The 15,979-nt window shown below is 55.8% G+C and overlaps 2 protein-coding genes across 3 annotated transcripts in view; both read left to right on the forward strand.

Moving 5' to 3' along the window:
- The first annotated feature begins 2,395 nt into the window (after positions 1–2,395).
- On the forward strand, positions 2,396–14,338 carry SUMO3 (small ubiquitin like modifier 3). 2 transcript variants are annotated; one of them, XM_040483761.1, is made up of 4 exons: positions 2,396–2,502; positions 7,332–7,460; positions 10,996–11,067; positions 12,988–14,338. In XM_040483761.1, the coding sequence occupies exons 1-4, from the start codon at positions 2,482–2,484 to the stop codon at positions 13,063–13,065; spliced, it is 300 nt and encodes a 99-aa protein (XP_040339695.1). In that variant the 5' UTR covers positions 2,396–2,481; the 3' UTR covers positions 13,066–14,338. The 2 variants fall into 2 exon arrangements, with proteins under 2 accessions (XP_040339695.1, XP_040339696.1); XM_040483762.1 differs by lacking the exon at positions 10,996–11,067.
- The window catches only part of UBE2G2 (ubiquitin conjugating enzyme E2 G2), a 55,432-nt gene continuing 46,812 nt past the window's right edge, over positions 7,360–15,979 (forward strand). Inside the window, exon 1 of the mRNA XM_040483756.1 lies at positions 7,360–7,460. The gene's annotated coding sequence lies outside the window, so the exon portion shown is untranslated. The remainder of the gene's footprint in view (positions 7,461–15,979) is intronic.

Below are 15,979 nucleotides of genomic sequence, written 5' to 3' on the forward strand. Positions count from 1 at the left end.
GCCAAGTCAGATGCTCAACTGACTGAGCCACCCAGGCGCCCCCAGCCCTTATTTCTACAAACATTTCTTCTGCCCCTTTTCTCTTCTTCTGTTACTCCAGTGACACACATTAGACCGTGTGAAATGACTCATTCCAGGGCTTCTGTTTGCTGTGTTCTCTTGGGTTCTCAGGGGTTCCCACCTGTTTCTCTCTGTTTAGTTCGGGTGATTTCCACGCACTTATCTGGAAGTTCACGGCATCTGTGTTGACTGCGTTCGTGAGCTGGTTGAGAGCAACTTCTCCGTCACGCTGCTCTCTGTTTCCAGCATTTCCGTTGGACTCCCTCACAGCCTCCATCTTTGTGCTGGCATTCCCCACCTTTTCCTTCACGTCACTTACCTTTTGTGCCAGAGCCTTCACACAAATCCTGTTGGACAATCCTAGCTTCTAGGTCGTATCTGGATCTGGTTCTGCTGATTGTCGTGTCTTGATTGTGGGTGTTCTCCTTTGTGTGTGCGTCTTGTAGAACACCGATATTGCCCGCCAGACAACAGAGACTGAGGTTACTGGTATTTCTATCTGGAAATGGGCATCCCTCCTCTGTTCGGCTGCCTCCGTAGGGGGTGAGTGAAGCAGGTGGGAGTCGAGGGAGTCTGGGCTCGGTGGCCGTTACGATTTCTTTAGTGTTCACCGACCTCAGATTTCTTTGGCATCCCCTGTGCTGCAGGATGAACTCAAGCTTGCTTCTTGGTGCTGTCCTGGCACAGGGTGTGTGTATGTGGTGGGCAACAGGGAGACTCTATTGCTGAGGTCCGGCCCCATGTCCTTGGATCTTGGCTGGGACTTCTGTGGGGATCCCGTTTCCTTTCCAGGGACAGGAGACCTCCAGAGGGCCGGGCCCAGGATGTATTCCGACAATGTGGACAATGAAGGGACACCTTCAAAGACTTTAAGCTCAGATTTCTAGACCTAGAAAAGTATCTTCCCAAACTGAAGGAGAGACGTGAGGTGCAGGCAGAGTGGGCGGCCGTCCAAGGACTCTGAGAGTCCCCGAGAGCAGGCAGATTGGAGGGGCCCGGACTCAAAGACGGGGAAGCTGCAATCCCAGCTCGCCGATAGTTTAAGGGAAGCTATGGTTTTATAGGTTTTCCAGCTTCTCGTTTTCAGACTGGGATAATTATTGTTCCAGCTTTCTGCGTCCTCAGTGGAACCCTCCCCCTGTATGATTTCTTACAACTTAATGACCTTCTCTTAGAGGCCTAATATGTAATTAATCGTGTTGTTCAGATTCTCTACGCACTCGGTTTCTGCTATGTAGCGTGCATTCCACAAACCTCAGGAAAGCGGTCACAAGACAGCCTCCTGCAACCACCCCACCAGCGCCCCCAGGGGCTGGGCCTGCACTCACCAGACTCAGAAGGCCGTGATGGGGGCTGGTAAGGGGAGAAGGGGGACACAGCTAGGGGTGAAGCCTGGCTCCACCAGGAGATAAGTGGCATAGGAGAAGGCCTTCCACATGCCTCTGTCCATCCTCTGTCCCGGTGAAGGGCGCAGGCTCTGGGGTCCGTGGGGGCTGAATGAACGCCTGCAAGCGGTCTCTAGCGGTGGCGCAGAGAGGCGGCTCGCCTTGGGTCTCCTTCCTTCCCCTGCGGCTCCTCTTAACTGGACGCGAGGCTCCTCACCTTATCCAGGAGTGGGGCTGCCTTGTGAGGCGACACTCACTCGCCAGGTCCCCTGTGGTCACCAGAGATGGTTCACCAGACTGGCCTTTGCTTCCTTTTCCTCTGAAAAACCGTGCTGCACTAGCGAAACGAGTGGGCGTGCCTGGGCCTGGCCGGCTGAGCGCAAGCAGGCCAAGGACCAGGTCGATGGACGAGGGCACCGAGGAGGCTGAGAGGCCCTTCTCAGGCGCCAAGACAACGTGTCCATCCTGGTCCCTGACCCCTGCCTGTGGGCGTTCCCCTGGGCGCCCCCGCGCTCCCGTGTGTGTGCTCTCGGAGCCCCTCGGTGCCTTGTGCTCGCCCCTCCCTTTCCTGTGCGCCCGGGGCCCCTGCGTGTCCTGGGCGTCCCCCTTCCCTGGGCGCCCCCGGAGCCTCCCCCCCAGCCCCCCGGTCTTGCGCTCGCCCTCCCCTTCCTGTGCGCCCCAGGGCCCCTCAGTATCCTGGGCGCGCCCGCCTTTCCCGTGCGCCCCCGGGCCCCTCGGTGCCCCGTGCGGTCCCGCTGTCGGAACGGCCGGATGGCGCGGGGCCGCTCCGTGACGCATTTCCAACCACCAGGAACCTCGGCCCGGCCGAGCGCGCGCCCGACGCCTCGGGGCACGCGCCTCGTGCACGCGCGCCTCCACGTGACCCCCGCGCCGGCCAACCGGCACGCAGGGATTTGGGGGGCAAAGCGCGGCCCCGCGAGCAGTTGCGGCGGGAGAGCGGCGGGCCGAGAGCGTGACTCGCCCGCTCCGGCGCTGCCTGCTTCCCCGCCGCCGCCTCCCGCCGCCGCGCGCAGCCATGTCCGAGGAAAAGCCCAAGGTAAGGGCCGGCGGGCGCGGGACCGGGGCCCCTGGGTCGGCCCCGCGCTCGCGCCGTCCCCGCCACCCCCCGCCCCGGTCCGCGCCCGGCACCCTCCGCCACCTCGGGATGGAGGGGGAAGGGGAGGCGGTGTCTGCGGGGTTTCCCCGCGCCCTGGGCCTCCTGCCCCTCCCCCCGCACGCCGCGCCGCTCCCCTCCCCCTCCTACCCGGCTCCGCCCCGCCCAGGCCCCGCCCTGCCGCTGCTCCGCCCCATCCAGGCTCCGCCCCGGCCCCGCCCCGGCCCGGCCCCGCCCCGAGGCGCTCCTCGCCCCACCCAGGGTCCGCCTTGACGGTCCGGGTCCCGCCCCTCGGCTCGTGGGCGCCTTGCCGTTCCCGGAACCTCGCTTGCGCGGACCTTGGACACAGCGGCGGGGAGCGCGGCCCCTGACCGGACCCTCCCAGCCGGGACCCCAGAGCCACCTCCGGATTCACCCTCCCTCTGCTCCCATCCGCGACTCTATCCGGGACCTACCCCTAGCCTTGACCTTTGCCCCACTACCCCTTTCTCTCCGGGGCCGTGCTTTCCCAGGACCTTTCTCGCTGAGACCTTTCCCGGCTGCTGCCCTTTCGGCCCCCCGCGGTCCGCGCCTCCGCCCTGCGGGGTCTGGACGATCCTCCTTATGTCTTCGTAGGGCGCGGAGAGGGCGCACGCTGGGTACCCGCAGCGAGCCCGCCCCAGCCGCGGCCTGCTGCGCCCTCCAGTGTGTGCCCTCCCTTATTCATCGACGTCCTCGGAGTGTGTGCCCGCCCACCTCTCCATCACCTCCTCCGGTGTGCGCTCCGCCCTCCCCGTCGCGTTCTCTACTGTGCACCTCCCCCTTACCTACCGCGTCGGGGTCGCTGTCCTGTCCTCCTCCCCATCACACCCTCTGACGTGTGCTCCCCCCTTCCCGTCGCGCCCTCTGCGGTGTGCTCCCCATCCTTTTTGGGCTCCCTGGTGTTGGCCCCTCACTTCGGTGCGTTGGCAGTCAGTTCTTAGGAGGATCCGACGTTATGTTACCTGCTCTTATTGTGTGTGTGTGTGTATTTTTTGTCTGCACTGTTGGGTCTGTTTTTTTTTTTTTTTTGCCCAAGTGGAAGATCAGCTGAGCTGAATGCTTTGCATATAGGTGGCCTCCGACATCAGCCTGTTTGGTACTGGAGATGGCACCCCCTCTGCACAGAGACCGGAGCCCAGCCTCCGTACACACAGGAGGCAGAGCTGGGGTTGGGTGGACCCTCCCGGAGCCCCCCGTCAGGCCTTGGTGGAAGCTTGCACCGTCCTCGCTGTGACTTGAGAAGAGGTCACACTCCCGCACAGCCTCCTCGTTCCAGATGTGGTCGGAGCCTTTGCTTTTTACCAGCTCAGCCTTTATACCGGTTTCCCATCTTGGGCGGATTGTCTTCAGTGAGGCAAATATAAACGCCTTTACGGTTCTCTGGGGCTTCCTCTGACTGACGCGTAAATACGTGCGGCACTCGGTGTCTTTGCTGTACTTAAACTTTACTGTTAGGTGGTCGCCTTCTATGTTCCAGTTCAGTTGAGTGAACTTGGTTTAACTACTACTTTAAAGAAAAGATGTTTACTTATTTATTTTGAGAGAGAGCATGTAGGGGAGGGGCAGAGAGAGGAAGAGAGAGAACCCCAAGCTGGCTCCGCACTGTCAGCACAGAGCCGGACATGGGGCTCAAACCCATGAACCATGAGATGGTGACCTGAGCCGAAATCAAGAGTCGGATGCTCAGCTGACTGAGTCCGCCAGGTGCCCGTTTTCACTACTTCTGAACTGAGGCGGGGCTGTGCCCTGTGAGCCTGGAGAGGGCAGGAGGCACGCTCCCAAGCCGTCATGGTGCTGGGATAAAACCTTGTGGGTCAGTTGGGAAAACAGACCCCTCTGGTTGAGGCAGAGGGTTGACCTTAGTGATTTGAGGTCATTGTTTCTTTTCTTTCACTCCTGTTTACTAGGAACTCGCTAGGGGTCCGGGACAGGCCATTGGTTTAGTGTTCCTTCATTAGCAGGGAGAGGGGCTGGTGACCTTCCCTGCCCCCACAGCCCCCGAGGGAGCTGGTGCCCCTAGCACCCTCCCTGGGCCCCTCCTGCCACGTTCCTCCACCTGGACTTGCAGCCACCGCCTGGCTTGTTTGCGTCCTGGGCGCTGTGTCTGTTTGTTTTGACACGTCGATATCTTTTCGTTAAAAAAGCAAATGCGTTCTCTATCCACATGCAGAAGAATGAAGTTGGACTCTTACCTCACACCATGCACAAAAAAGCAACTTGAGATAGATCGAGAACCCAAATGTAAGACCTGAAACAAAACTCTCAGGAGAAGACCTAGGACAAAAGCTTCCTGACATTGCACTTGGCAACGACTTCCTGGATGTGACAGCACAGGCACAGCAACAGAAGAAAAAAATAGGCAAATCTCACTATTTGAAAATTTAAAATTGTATGCATCAAGAGACACCATCCGTAGAGTCGGAAGCACCCCACAGAGTGGGAGAAAATATTTGCCAATCATCTGATAATGGGTTAATATCCAGAATATGTAGATCACCCTTAAAAACAGCTCCAAAAAAGAACCTTATTCAAAAACGGACCAAACTCTTGAATAGACATTTCCCCAAAGAAGATCCGCAAATGGCCAAAAAGCACGTGACGTACGCTCAGTGTTGCTAACAGGGAAACGCAAATCAAAACCCCAGTGAGACACGCCTCACACCCGCGGGGTGGCCGCTATAAGAAAACAGAAACACGTGTCACTGGTGAGACCGTGCAGCTGTTGGGACGCTTGTGCCCTGATGGTGGGAATGTAAAACGGGGTGGTCACTGGAGAAACACCATGGGTGTTTCTAAAAAAATTAAAAATGGAATTACCGCATGCCCCTGCGATCCTGCTTCAGGGCGTGGGCCCCAAAACCCTGAAAGCAGGACTCCGAGCCATCCTTGTTCACCCACGTTCACCGCAGCGTCCTTCGTAATAGCTACAATGTGGAAGCAACCCAAGGGTCCTCAGTTCCACAGGACGAAAAGGGTTCCGGAGATGGATGCGGTGAAGGTTGAAGGACATCAGGAGTGTATTTCATACCGACCTAAAGTGGTTAAGAAGTAGATTTTATGTTACGCGTATTCTAACACAAGACAAATTGGAAAAAAAATCCTCTCTCTAAGCGGGTATGAATGCGGCACCCCGGATTGGATCCCAGAACAGGAAAGGACCTTAGTGGGGACATTGGGAAAATGCCAGGAAAGCTTGGCGTCCCGTTCCTAGAGACGCACGCCAGTGCTGGCTTCTCAGGTGCCAGATGGGTGTGGCGTGTGGGGTGCTGAGGTGAGAGGGAGCCGGCGAGGGGGGTGTGCGGCTGGAGCCCAGTTCTGCACCTTTTCTGTAAATTCCAAAATAAAAGCTTTATTTGAAAAAAAAAAAAAAAAGGGACTCAACAAATGCATCCTTCGTCTCTGGGGAGAGGGGGATGCTCACGGGAGCGCCCCAGCTCCCACCTTGGACACCCCGCTTGCGCTGCCCGCTTGCCCACAGCGGAGTCCATGTTCCGGAGAAGGAGGCCACCAGCCGGTCCACCTGTGTCCTGGGGCCGCTGCTCTCCCGGAGCCCTCCGTGTCCCCAGCAACCCGCGTGCCTCGGCACCGAGGGAGGGATAGGCACGGCCGTGGAGGCAGAGGCAGTACAGATGAGCCCTGCCCCCTGCCCTCAGCCCTCGTGGGTCGGATCCGCCCCACAGGACGTGCCAGAGAAAGGCGGGGGTGTGTGACAGTTGACATTAAACTTTATTTCTGAAAGGGCTCAGGCCAGCTTCGTCATTTTGTTCAAAATAAACGACTCCTGTCTTCCCCGGCAGTGCCAGATAAGTGAGGTGGCCCTGTGCCCACAGCACCTGCCGTGGCCGCCCTCCGTGGCTCTGGGCAGTGGCTTGGGGACCCAGGCACCCCCAAGAGCCTGCTGCTCAGGGTTCTCCTTAGTTGTGAACCTTTGTTGTCTTGTCTTCCCAGTCTGTATAAGTCTGTACAACCTGTGAGTATGTGGTTTAAGAGTAATCTTATAACAAAGATGGAATTTTTTTTCTAGACTTATTAAGCAGATTTTTTCCTTTGAATTTAGAATCTGAAAATTTTTTAGATTTGCACTGTTTCCTCTCAGATGCTTAACAAATACAAAAGTGAATTGTGTGTAAAAATGAAACAGTCATAGGAGTGATTCTAAATCGCAGAACTTTAAGAGTTCAGTTTCATTTATTTATTAAAAAACTTTTTTTTAACATTTACTTATTTTTGAGAGACGGAGCGTGAGCAGGGGAGGGGCAGAGCGACAGGGGGAGACACCTGAAGCAGGCTCCAGGCTCCGAGCTGTCAGCACAGAGCCTGACTCAGGGCTCGAGCTCACAATCCGTGAGATCGTGACCTGAGCTGAAGTCGGACCATTAACCGACTGAGCCACCCAGGCGCCCCTAGAATTCTGTTCGTTTTAAAGACTTACACCCCAGGGGCGCCTGGGTGGCGCAGTCGGTTGAGCGTCCGACTTCAGCCAGGTCACGATCTCGCGGTCCGGGAGTTCGAGCCCCGCGTCGGGCTCTGGGCTGATGGCTCAGAGCCTGGAGCCTGTTTCCGATTCTGTGTCTCCCTCTCTCTGCCCCTCCCCCGTTCATGCTCTGTCTCTCTCTGTCCCAAAGGTAAATAAACGTTGGAAAAAAAAAAAAAAAAGACTTACACCCCAGCAGTTACCCCCAGACTCGCGTGTGAAAACGGCGGCTATTTGGAGATGTGGTCCTGAGACCCGGTTTTGCGTGTCTTTGCAGGAGGGGGTGAAGACCGAGAACGACCACATCAACCTGAAAGTGGCCGGGCAGGATGGCTCCGTCGTCCAGTTCAAAATCAAGAGACACACGCCGCTGAGCAAGCTGATGAAGGCGTACTGCGAGAGGCAGGTGCGTGCAGCCCTGCCGAGGGCCAGGCCGTGTATGTGTGTGCAGTGCGTGTGTCCTGTGTGTGCACGCGGGTGTGTGCAGTGCGTGCGCGTGGTCTTCCTCGGGGGCAGTTATCCGGTGCCCCTGTCGGTCACCGCCATCAGCTCTTCCTCGTGTGCACCTGTCACACCGCCTGCCCTTCCTCTGGAGTCTGGCGGGTCCTCCTGACGCAGCTGGGGTCACGTTCAGCTGCAGAGCAGTGAGCGCGCGTGCGGTTCTCCGGCAGCCAGAACGCGTGTGTGTGTACGCCGCCCTCCTCACTGCAGTTTGCAGAAAGTGCTTGATTCCCTCCCTTTGCTCGGCCGTGTGCGCAGCGGAGCGATTGGCCGGCACCCGCCACCCCGCGGTGGCGGGCCGGCCGCTGTAGCTGTCCTCCGGGTCAGCAGCGTCTCTATAGACTTGGGGCTCACACAGCGCTTGTGCTTCCCGCCACCGTGTCCCGTGTCCTCGTTCTCGCTCGGGGACTCCCTTCGCCCCAGGGCTCTGCACCACCCGAGGACCTAAGGGGCGGCATCGCTGTGGCATCGCCGTGGCGCGTGGCCCGCCCGGCCTCTGCTCCCTTCGGTGGGAGGCGGTCTTGCTCCGAATGCTTTGCAAATGCTGGTGGTTGGTTGGTTCCCGTCTTGGCTCTGATGATGCCTTGGGCTTGTTTTAAAAAACACTAGAAAAATCCTACATGCCGTTCTCTTTTTCTCCCTTGTTTTCAGACTTGTTCCTCGGAGGCGGTCACTCCCAGCCCCTTCAACTGTTTCTTTCGCTCTTTCTTGGTAAATAGGTTTCTGTTTCTGTTTCTTCATGTTTTTGGCCTTGGAGATTATTTTCCCCCAAGAAGGGTGGAAAGTCCTAGCTCTCTGACCCTGCTGTCTGTCCACGTCCCTGCCCCTGTCCTTCCAGTAGATTGCCCTGGAATGTGCCAGGTTCTGCCGAGGCCCAGGAAGTGCTGCCCCGGAGCCCGGCTCCTGTCCACGTCGAGTTTCTGTTGGTCAGGTGGCGGTTGTGTGTGATTTTCTGGGTGTCTGTCAGTAACGTGTCAGCCACGGTCTCCACAAGTGCCGTACCTCCACAGTACCTGGCCTTGGGGACTGCGGGTGCGTCTTTGGCGTCCGGCCGCCCTCCTGCCCCTCCCTGCCCGGGCCACACCGGTGGCACAGCTGTCGTCGTGGAGCCACCCTGGAATCCATCTGGAGGCTTCTTTTGCCTGCATCCTGTGTGTCTTCTGGATGAATCTTCATCCCGTCTCCCAGCATCTTACTCGAAAGGGTTATCAAGGGCAGCGTCTTTGAGACTCTGTTCTGAAAATGATTTGCTTTTCATGAACCTTCACACTTCACTATTTGGCTGCACGTAGATTTCTAGGTTGAATTTCTAGAAAAGTCATTTTGTTTTTTTGGAGTTACCACATCGCGTTCTTCTAATGTTGGTGCGGCGAGTTCGGGGACATTCTGATCCTCTGTCCTTTGAATGCACTTTGCTTTTCTCTGAGAGCTTTTGGGACCTCCTTCTCCTGTCTGGACACCTCGCCCTCATGTGCTTTGAGAGCACGATCGTCCCCTTCACTTTCTCGGTACTTCCTACTTTCTTTTTTCTAAAGTAATTTCTACACCCATCGTGGGGCTTGAACTCACGACCCTGAGATCAGGGGTCACATGCTCCACCGCGCCACCGGCTGAGCCAGCCAGGTGCCCCTCCGGTACTTTCCACATAGAAACTTTTCAGTTCAGGAAACACAACTTACATTGGTTCTTCTGTGACTGGCCTCTGCCGTCCTGTCCCCCGTGTTCGGAACGCCCACGCATGTTGGAGTCACCTCTTCTGGAGCTTTCCCTCGAGATCATCACTGCCCACCTGGCACTGACTGGGCTTTAGCGTTCCTGACGGTTTTCCTTCTGGAAGCTCCTCTCGATTTTCTGTTCCCACCTTATGTGGACAGACCTGCTTCTGTCATGACGTCTAATTTCCAAATGGTCTTCATTCCTCCCTGTTTTCTGAGGGTTTCTTTCCCCAGTAGTCGGTAATGCTCGTTTTCTGCCTCCCGGAGGATTTCTAGTGTGTGTGACCTCTGGCCCCTCCCTTCCCCTGGGTCTGGTGCTTTCCTTCCTTGCTGGCTGCATGTCTCACGTGCCTGAGCCTGTCTTCACACGGCCCCCCAAGTCCTGGTGAACTGCTCACATTTAAGAATGCAGCCCAGACAGCTGCTGACCCACTCGCCACCACGGGGTGACCTGCCAGGACTGGTGGTTTTGTGGGGGGGCTCCCAGGCGTCGCAACCTGTGAGGCAGCAGATCTCCCAGAAGGGGCCCCCCCCGGGCTCCTGCCTGTGCCCTGGGGGTGCAGCCGGATGGGCGAAATGGGGCTGCCGTCACTCGTCCCTCGTATCCTGAGTCCAGGGCTCGGCGTTAACCCCTCCAGGAAGTAGACCTTTGCCCTTGGGAGGTGCCAGCTGCTTGGGGCTTGGGGGGCCCCGATATGGGGGTCCAATAGGAACTTTGAGGCAGTCATCCAAAATCAGCTGCGTGCTACATCTCTGCCTCCGGGTGCCGTGTGCAGATCCCTAGGCCTCCGGGGGCTCCCTGTCTTGCCCCCACCGCCACCCTGACCTTGGGGTCTTGTGTCCACAGCCCCGCAGCCCCCAGCCAGCAGCCATGTCTGCCTGCTGGCCCGTCTCCTCTCCTGTTTTCTTTGTCCTTCGTTGTTTTATATCTTCCCAGGAGGTTCAGGGGGAGCAGAGATGCATGTTTTCATGCTGCCTGTTGTGTTCAAGCGAAGTCAGAATTGCTTTTTAAGAGGAGGTGCTTTTTCTCATGGACCATGTTCGCCGTGCCCTGGGGACGCAGAAAGTCTGCCTGTGCTGCTCCCTGGACAGAAACGCTCTGCTGCAGCCCCCCCGGGCCCGGGGGTCAGGCCTGCTTCCCACCTGCACGCGGCCCTTGACCCCAGGCCTCGTCCTTACCTGACGGCTTCTCTTGGAGGAGTTTAAAAAAACATTTTTTTTTAAACGTTTATTCGTTTTTGAGAGACAGAGAGCATGAGCGGGGGAGGGGCAGAGAGAGAGGGAGACACAGAATCCGAAGCAGGCTCCAGGCTCCGAGCTGTGAGCACAGAGCCCGATGCGGGGCTCGAACCCATGAGCTTCGAGATCATGACCTGAGCTGAAGTCAGGGGCTTAGCTGACAGAGCCCCCCCAGGTGCCCCTCTCAAAGTTTTCAAGGAGCCCCTCTCCAACAGTGAAGGATTGTGCTGGCTCCTCGAGGGAACTGAGGGGGTGGGTGGGGCCGGGCACTTGCAGCAGCTGGAGAGTGTCAGAGCAGTGGTTTCTGGAATTATCCCTGCTGGGGCATCACATGAAAGAGATTGTAGGCCCACTGGCAAGCTTTTATAATCAAGTGGATCAAAAACCTCTATGTTCAGAATTCAGGTGTTTTGAGATAAATGTCTTATTTTTTGGAATTAATGTGTTATCTGGAAATATCTAATGATAATTGGTTTTTCTTTTCAGGGCTTGTCAATGAGACAGATTAGATTCAGGTTTGACGGGCAGCCGATTAATGAAACAGACACCCCTGCGCAGGTACGAAAGCTCCGTGTGTGTGCGCTTTCTGGTTCCTTCCTGCCGCGCTCGACCCGCTCCTGTTGGGAAGGGCTTGAAAGCTGCTGATGGGTGCTCATGCAGAATACTCATTTCTTAATGGCTTTAATTATTAGGTTATTTAACTTTTTTGGTAACGTACATTTCTGAGAGAGAGCGAGAGACCGAGCGTGAGTCGGGGAGGGGCAGAGAGAGGGAGACACAGAATCCGAAGCAGGCTCCAGGCTTCGAGCTGTCAGCACAGAGCCCTACCTGGGGCTCGAACCTACAAACCGTGAGATCATGACCTGAGCTGAAGTTGGATGCTTAACTGAGCCACCCAGGCGCCCCTAGGTTATTTCATTTTTAAATTCTGAATGTTCTGAAGTTTTTGAAATGAGAAACGTGCACTTGGTTACATAGCATCCTCCACACCAGGGGATGGGGCAGGAGGACCGGGTGCTGAGCGGCTGCGTCCGGGTCATGGACGAGGGTCACGCAGACCCTCCTGGCACCTCTCCCGGATGTGGTTTCCACCCACCCCCCGTCTGGACGCTGAACTTGCAGCTCAGAGACTGTCCTGATTCTCGTGTCCTTTCCATATTTATGCACGCGGGGCATGGGTGCCGAGGACAGGCACAGCCGTCATTATCAGCCACACAGTTTCTCCTCTGCGTAGCCCCCACACCCCCGTCCCGTCACGGTGCATCACGCTGCGGTGAGGAGGGCTTCGGCCTTGAGGTCGGCAGGACGGCCTCGGGCTCGAGAGCCACCGACCCTCACGGAGTCCCCACCTTCTGCGTCTGCAAAGTGGCGAGGGTGCCCGTTTTCTCCCCTTTGCGGAGTCGTGGGAATCGTGGGACTGGTTCGCGTGCGGGGACCGCGCAGCGAGAGGCTGTGTCTCTGCCCGCCCCAGGGTGTCACGCGGCTGGCACTGGGGTCAGGGCCGGAGGCGCTCCCCGCCAGCCCCAGCGCTCCTTCTCTGTGTTTCTGGGAAACGTTACTGCTTCCAGCCAAACAGCCTGTTTCAATTGGCAGAGGCTTCCTTGTGTTCAGAGAAGGGCGGACGAGGCGAGGTGGTCGTGTGCCCCCTGTGGGGGAAAGCAGCAGGCGGGAAACGTTTGTGGCTTCCCTGCCCTGGTCTAGAGGGAGAGGGAAGGGGCAGAGTGGGGCAGCCAGCGGTGCTCCCACTTGTGCGGTTTAGATTCCGCCTGCTTTGGAGCTCACGGGCATGACCCCGCTGCACCTGTCATGAGGTATGTGGTCCTGCTGGTCCCCAGGACTCCGCACCGCTCATTAGAGGCATCTGATGGGAAAATGATTTTGCGTCGTGTTCAGTAAAAGTTGTATTTATTTCATTTTTTGTCAGAGAGGGGAGAGAGAATCTTAAGCAGGCTCCACGCTCTTGGCACGGAGCCTGGCACGGGGCTCGGTCCCGTGACCCTGGGATCACGACCCGAGCTGAAACCAAGAGTCGGACGTTCGACTGACTGAGCTGCCCAGGCGGCCCTCAGTAAAAATTTTAGACACTTGTTTATGTTTAAATGAGATGCAGTTTTTCTTTCTTTCAAAGGTTTTATTTATTTTTTTAAGTAACCTGGGCGCCCAACATGGGGCTCGAACTTACAGCTGAGATCGAGTCTCCTGCTGTATGGACTGAGCCAGCCAGGTGCCCCAGAGTCTTACTTTTCCATCAGCGTCCTTAGCTTTGCACGTTCTTTTGTAAGTTCCATCAGGGGAGGCTTGGGGGTGGACAGGGCTTCTTGGAGATCCAAAACCAGCATCTTTTCCCTGCACGGTACACACGAGGACGGGTTTGGGGACGGCGTCCTCCAGGGTGAGGAAGACAGGTCCGTTCTGTGACAGTGAGGAAAGTAACCGCTGTCGCTCTCTCCCCGTGCCCGTCACGCCACCCCCCGCCAGCTGGAGATGGAGGACGAGGACACCATCGACGTGTTCCAGCAGCAGACGGGAGGCTCGCGGGACAGCCGCTGTCGCTAAGGGCACCGCCTCTACAAGGACCGTCCCCACCGTGTCTTCGGCCTTGCGTCTGCTGTTGAATAGTGAACAAGTGGCCATGCCAGTCACAAAGGAGTCTGCAGAGACCCGAGGACAGTCACCAAAACTACTTTCCTCTCTGACATTTTGCGAGGGCAATTCAGAACTCTGTCTGCAGGGGGCCACCGCTGACACCCGGCCAGTCACACTTGTCTTTGCGTGAGATGAGTTGCGAGGTTTCTTTTGGTTTGTTTTTGCTTTCATTTTCACCACCCCCCCCTGAACATTGGCCCAAACTGTGGTCTGCAGGTTCAGTTTTCGTCTAGATGGGGATTTTACCCCAGGTATTGAGCGCCCCCCCCCGCCCCCCCGCATTCCAGCTGAGAACTCCCAGCACCACAGTGGGGATGCTTCCGTTGGACAGGTTTTGGGGGCAATTTGGCGATGGAGACAAACTTTCACTATTTCGTATAGGCACAGGTTTTTAAAATGCTAAGTGTTGCATTTTAGAATATGGTAAAGTTGAAGGGAAAATACTGGAATGTGTTTTTGAAAGGTAAAATGAAGGATAACCAGGTCCTTCAGTAACATGGCGCTGGGTGCCCCGTTCCTCGAGTGGCCCTGTGGTCGGGGTCTGGGGTCCAGGAGCCATTGCCACCCACTGCCTGGTGCCCGGTGCCATGGCACGGGCAAAGGCCAATGCAGCAAAAACCCTTCTCCCCTGAATAGAGACAAAAGTAACCCCCACATTTCTCACTTGGTAATAGTGCCGTGGCCTCAGATTTCTCCTCGCATTTGCTTCGGACGAATAATTATGGTCTATATATTAAAAAGCAAGACTCAGTATTGCACTTAACGTTTTTGTGTAAAAGACCTGCTTCCAAGTGTGTTACCAGTGAAGCCCATGGAAAGGTGACCCCGCGTTGCCCTCCTGGACTTGGGCTGTGCTGCTTTGCAACAGCTACGGGGTTTACGCTTTAGTACGTGATTGCAGTTCTGTGAGATGTTTTGGGATCTGTACCAATTAAGCCCTGATAGTTTTCCTCCTGTCGTTCTGTATGGACCCACTGCTGCCTTGTTCTAGTCCCGGAGTGTGACCATGACCGTCCTCTCTTGCTTGCCTGAAATATTGCTGAAGATGTTCGCATTTCCTTTGTGTTTTGCTGTTTGGGCATGGGTGGGACGTCTGCTGGCTCTGTTGTGTTTATTCCCCAATTTGTACATTATTTGTTGTCCTTTGCTACTGTAAACAGTAAATATAGTTTGGTATTCTGTCTCTTGGCTTGTCTTCAATACTGCGTTTGGCCATTGGGGCCTAGGTCACAATTCCGTTATCTGTACGGACCGTGCAGCGAGGCATGTACGCTTGAAGGCCGGTTATCCAAAAGTAAGTATTCACCCGATGGCTGCCAACCGCATCCTTACAGCTAAACCCACGCCGGTCCCGGCATTCTCCTGCCGAGGGGGGCACACCCTCATTCCTCATGAGCTCCCCCAGTCTGCAGCTGAACCAGCAGCATGACACTTTTCCTCTCTGGGGTGTCGTGTGTAAAGACAGGGTAGATTTTGGGGGCAGGTGAATAGGGACGTTGGTCTGGGCTTCTCAAGTTTTTGGTGTTCGAATACAAGGCTACTTTCCCTTGTGCAGTGAACAGCCTACTTACTTACGATACCTTGTATACCCTTACTCTAAAATATGCGTACTTGGGAGGTTTGTTTGCATTGTTTAATTTCATTCAATTCAGTAAATAGTGCCATGCCCAGGTCCAAAGCTGCATCCACGAACAAATCAGACAGAAACTCCTTGTCCTCATGGAACATGTAAACTCTCTATTTACAGGAGACAGATAATAACAATAAATAAATTTTATATTATGCTAATAGATTATATAGGGCATTATATGGCAAATTCTATAGAATAATAGGTAGGATGTAAATGTGGAGATGAAAACTCGTTTTTTAAAAGGTGTACGTGTCTTTGCATGGGAGAGCCATAAAGGAGTAAATGTGTTTACTTTCTTTGAAGCCAGGCAGTGGGGTTCTAAGAAACATAGGTAGATTGCCAAATCACAGTGGGTCATCTGGGAAGAGAACCACCAGGACCTGAAAAAAAGGGCTGTTTATCCCCATGTTACACAATCGTGCAGAAGCCTGAGAAGCAAGGAGCTGGAAGGGGTGGCTGGAGAAAGCCACTCCTAGCCTATCCCAGCTAGGGCGCCGCTGCCTCAGGGCCACGCTGGTTGGCACGTGGGCAGGTGGGTAGAGCAGGAGTTGCTACTTTTCCCTCTGGCCTTCCTGGAGCTCCTCTCTTCACGGAGGGGTTCCTGTGGGGCCACGCTGATGCAGAAGAAAACCACCCTGGCGCCAGTCTTCTTCCAACCTAAGGCCTGTCTGAAAGAAGTCAGGGGGGCATCAAATGCCTTCTTCGTGGATCTTCTTGCTTTCACTGCATTGGGCCTGAAAGTCACTCTGAAATGGTCCTGTGCCACAGATGTATTTTTTTTTTTTTAAGTTTATTTTGAGAGAGAGGGAGAGTGCGAGCAGGGGAGGAGCAGAGTATCCTAAGCAGGATCTGCGCTATCAGTGCAGATTCTGGATGCCGAGGTGGAGTTTGAACTCATGAACCATGAGATCGGGATCTGAGCGGAACTCGAGTCCCACTCTTAACCAACTGAGCCACCCCGGCGCCCCCCACAATGTGTACTTTAACGGATGGGTAGGATCTTCAATTTTTATCTCCGTTCTCTTTAAAGAATACACACCTGGAATGAAATCTGCTCAGGCAGCAGTCTACCTGCCCTGCCCTCGGTTCCCACCGAGTGATGGAGGCAGGATGGAGGCTGCCACCCTCCGTCTCCATACTTTGTCCCCGTCCTGTCCCCCAGGCTCCACCCTCCGTCTCCATGGACGTCCTGTC

This window comes from Herpailurus yagouaroundi, unplaced genomic scaffold, assembly GCF_014898765.1.
Source record: "Herpailurus yagouaroundi ecotype Mexico unplaced genomic scaffold, PumYag 162, whole genome shotgun sequence".
Lineage (NCBI taxonomy): Eukaryota > Metazoa > Chordata > Mammalia > Carnivora > Felidae > Herpailurus > Herpailurus yagouaroundi.

What these genes read in the sequence shown, in the direction of transcription:
- SUMO3 (XM_040483761.1), top strand. Translation starts at nt 2,482, where the DNA reads ATGTCCGAGGAAAAGCCCAAG. An exon ending in TGTCCGAGGAAAAGCCCAAG is followed by an intron (nt 2,503 to 7,331) that starts GTAAGGGCCGGC and finishes GTGTCTTTGCAG; the next exon opens with GAGGGGGTGAAGACCGAGAA. An exon ending in AGGCGTACTGCGAGAGGCAG is followed by an intron (nt 7,461 to 10,995) that starts GTGCGTGCAGCC and finishes TTTTCTTTTCAG; the next exon opens with GGCTTGTCAATGAGACAGAT.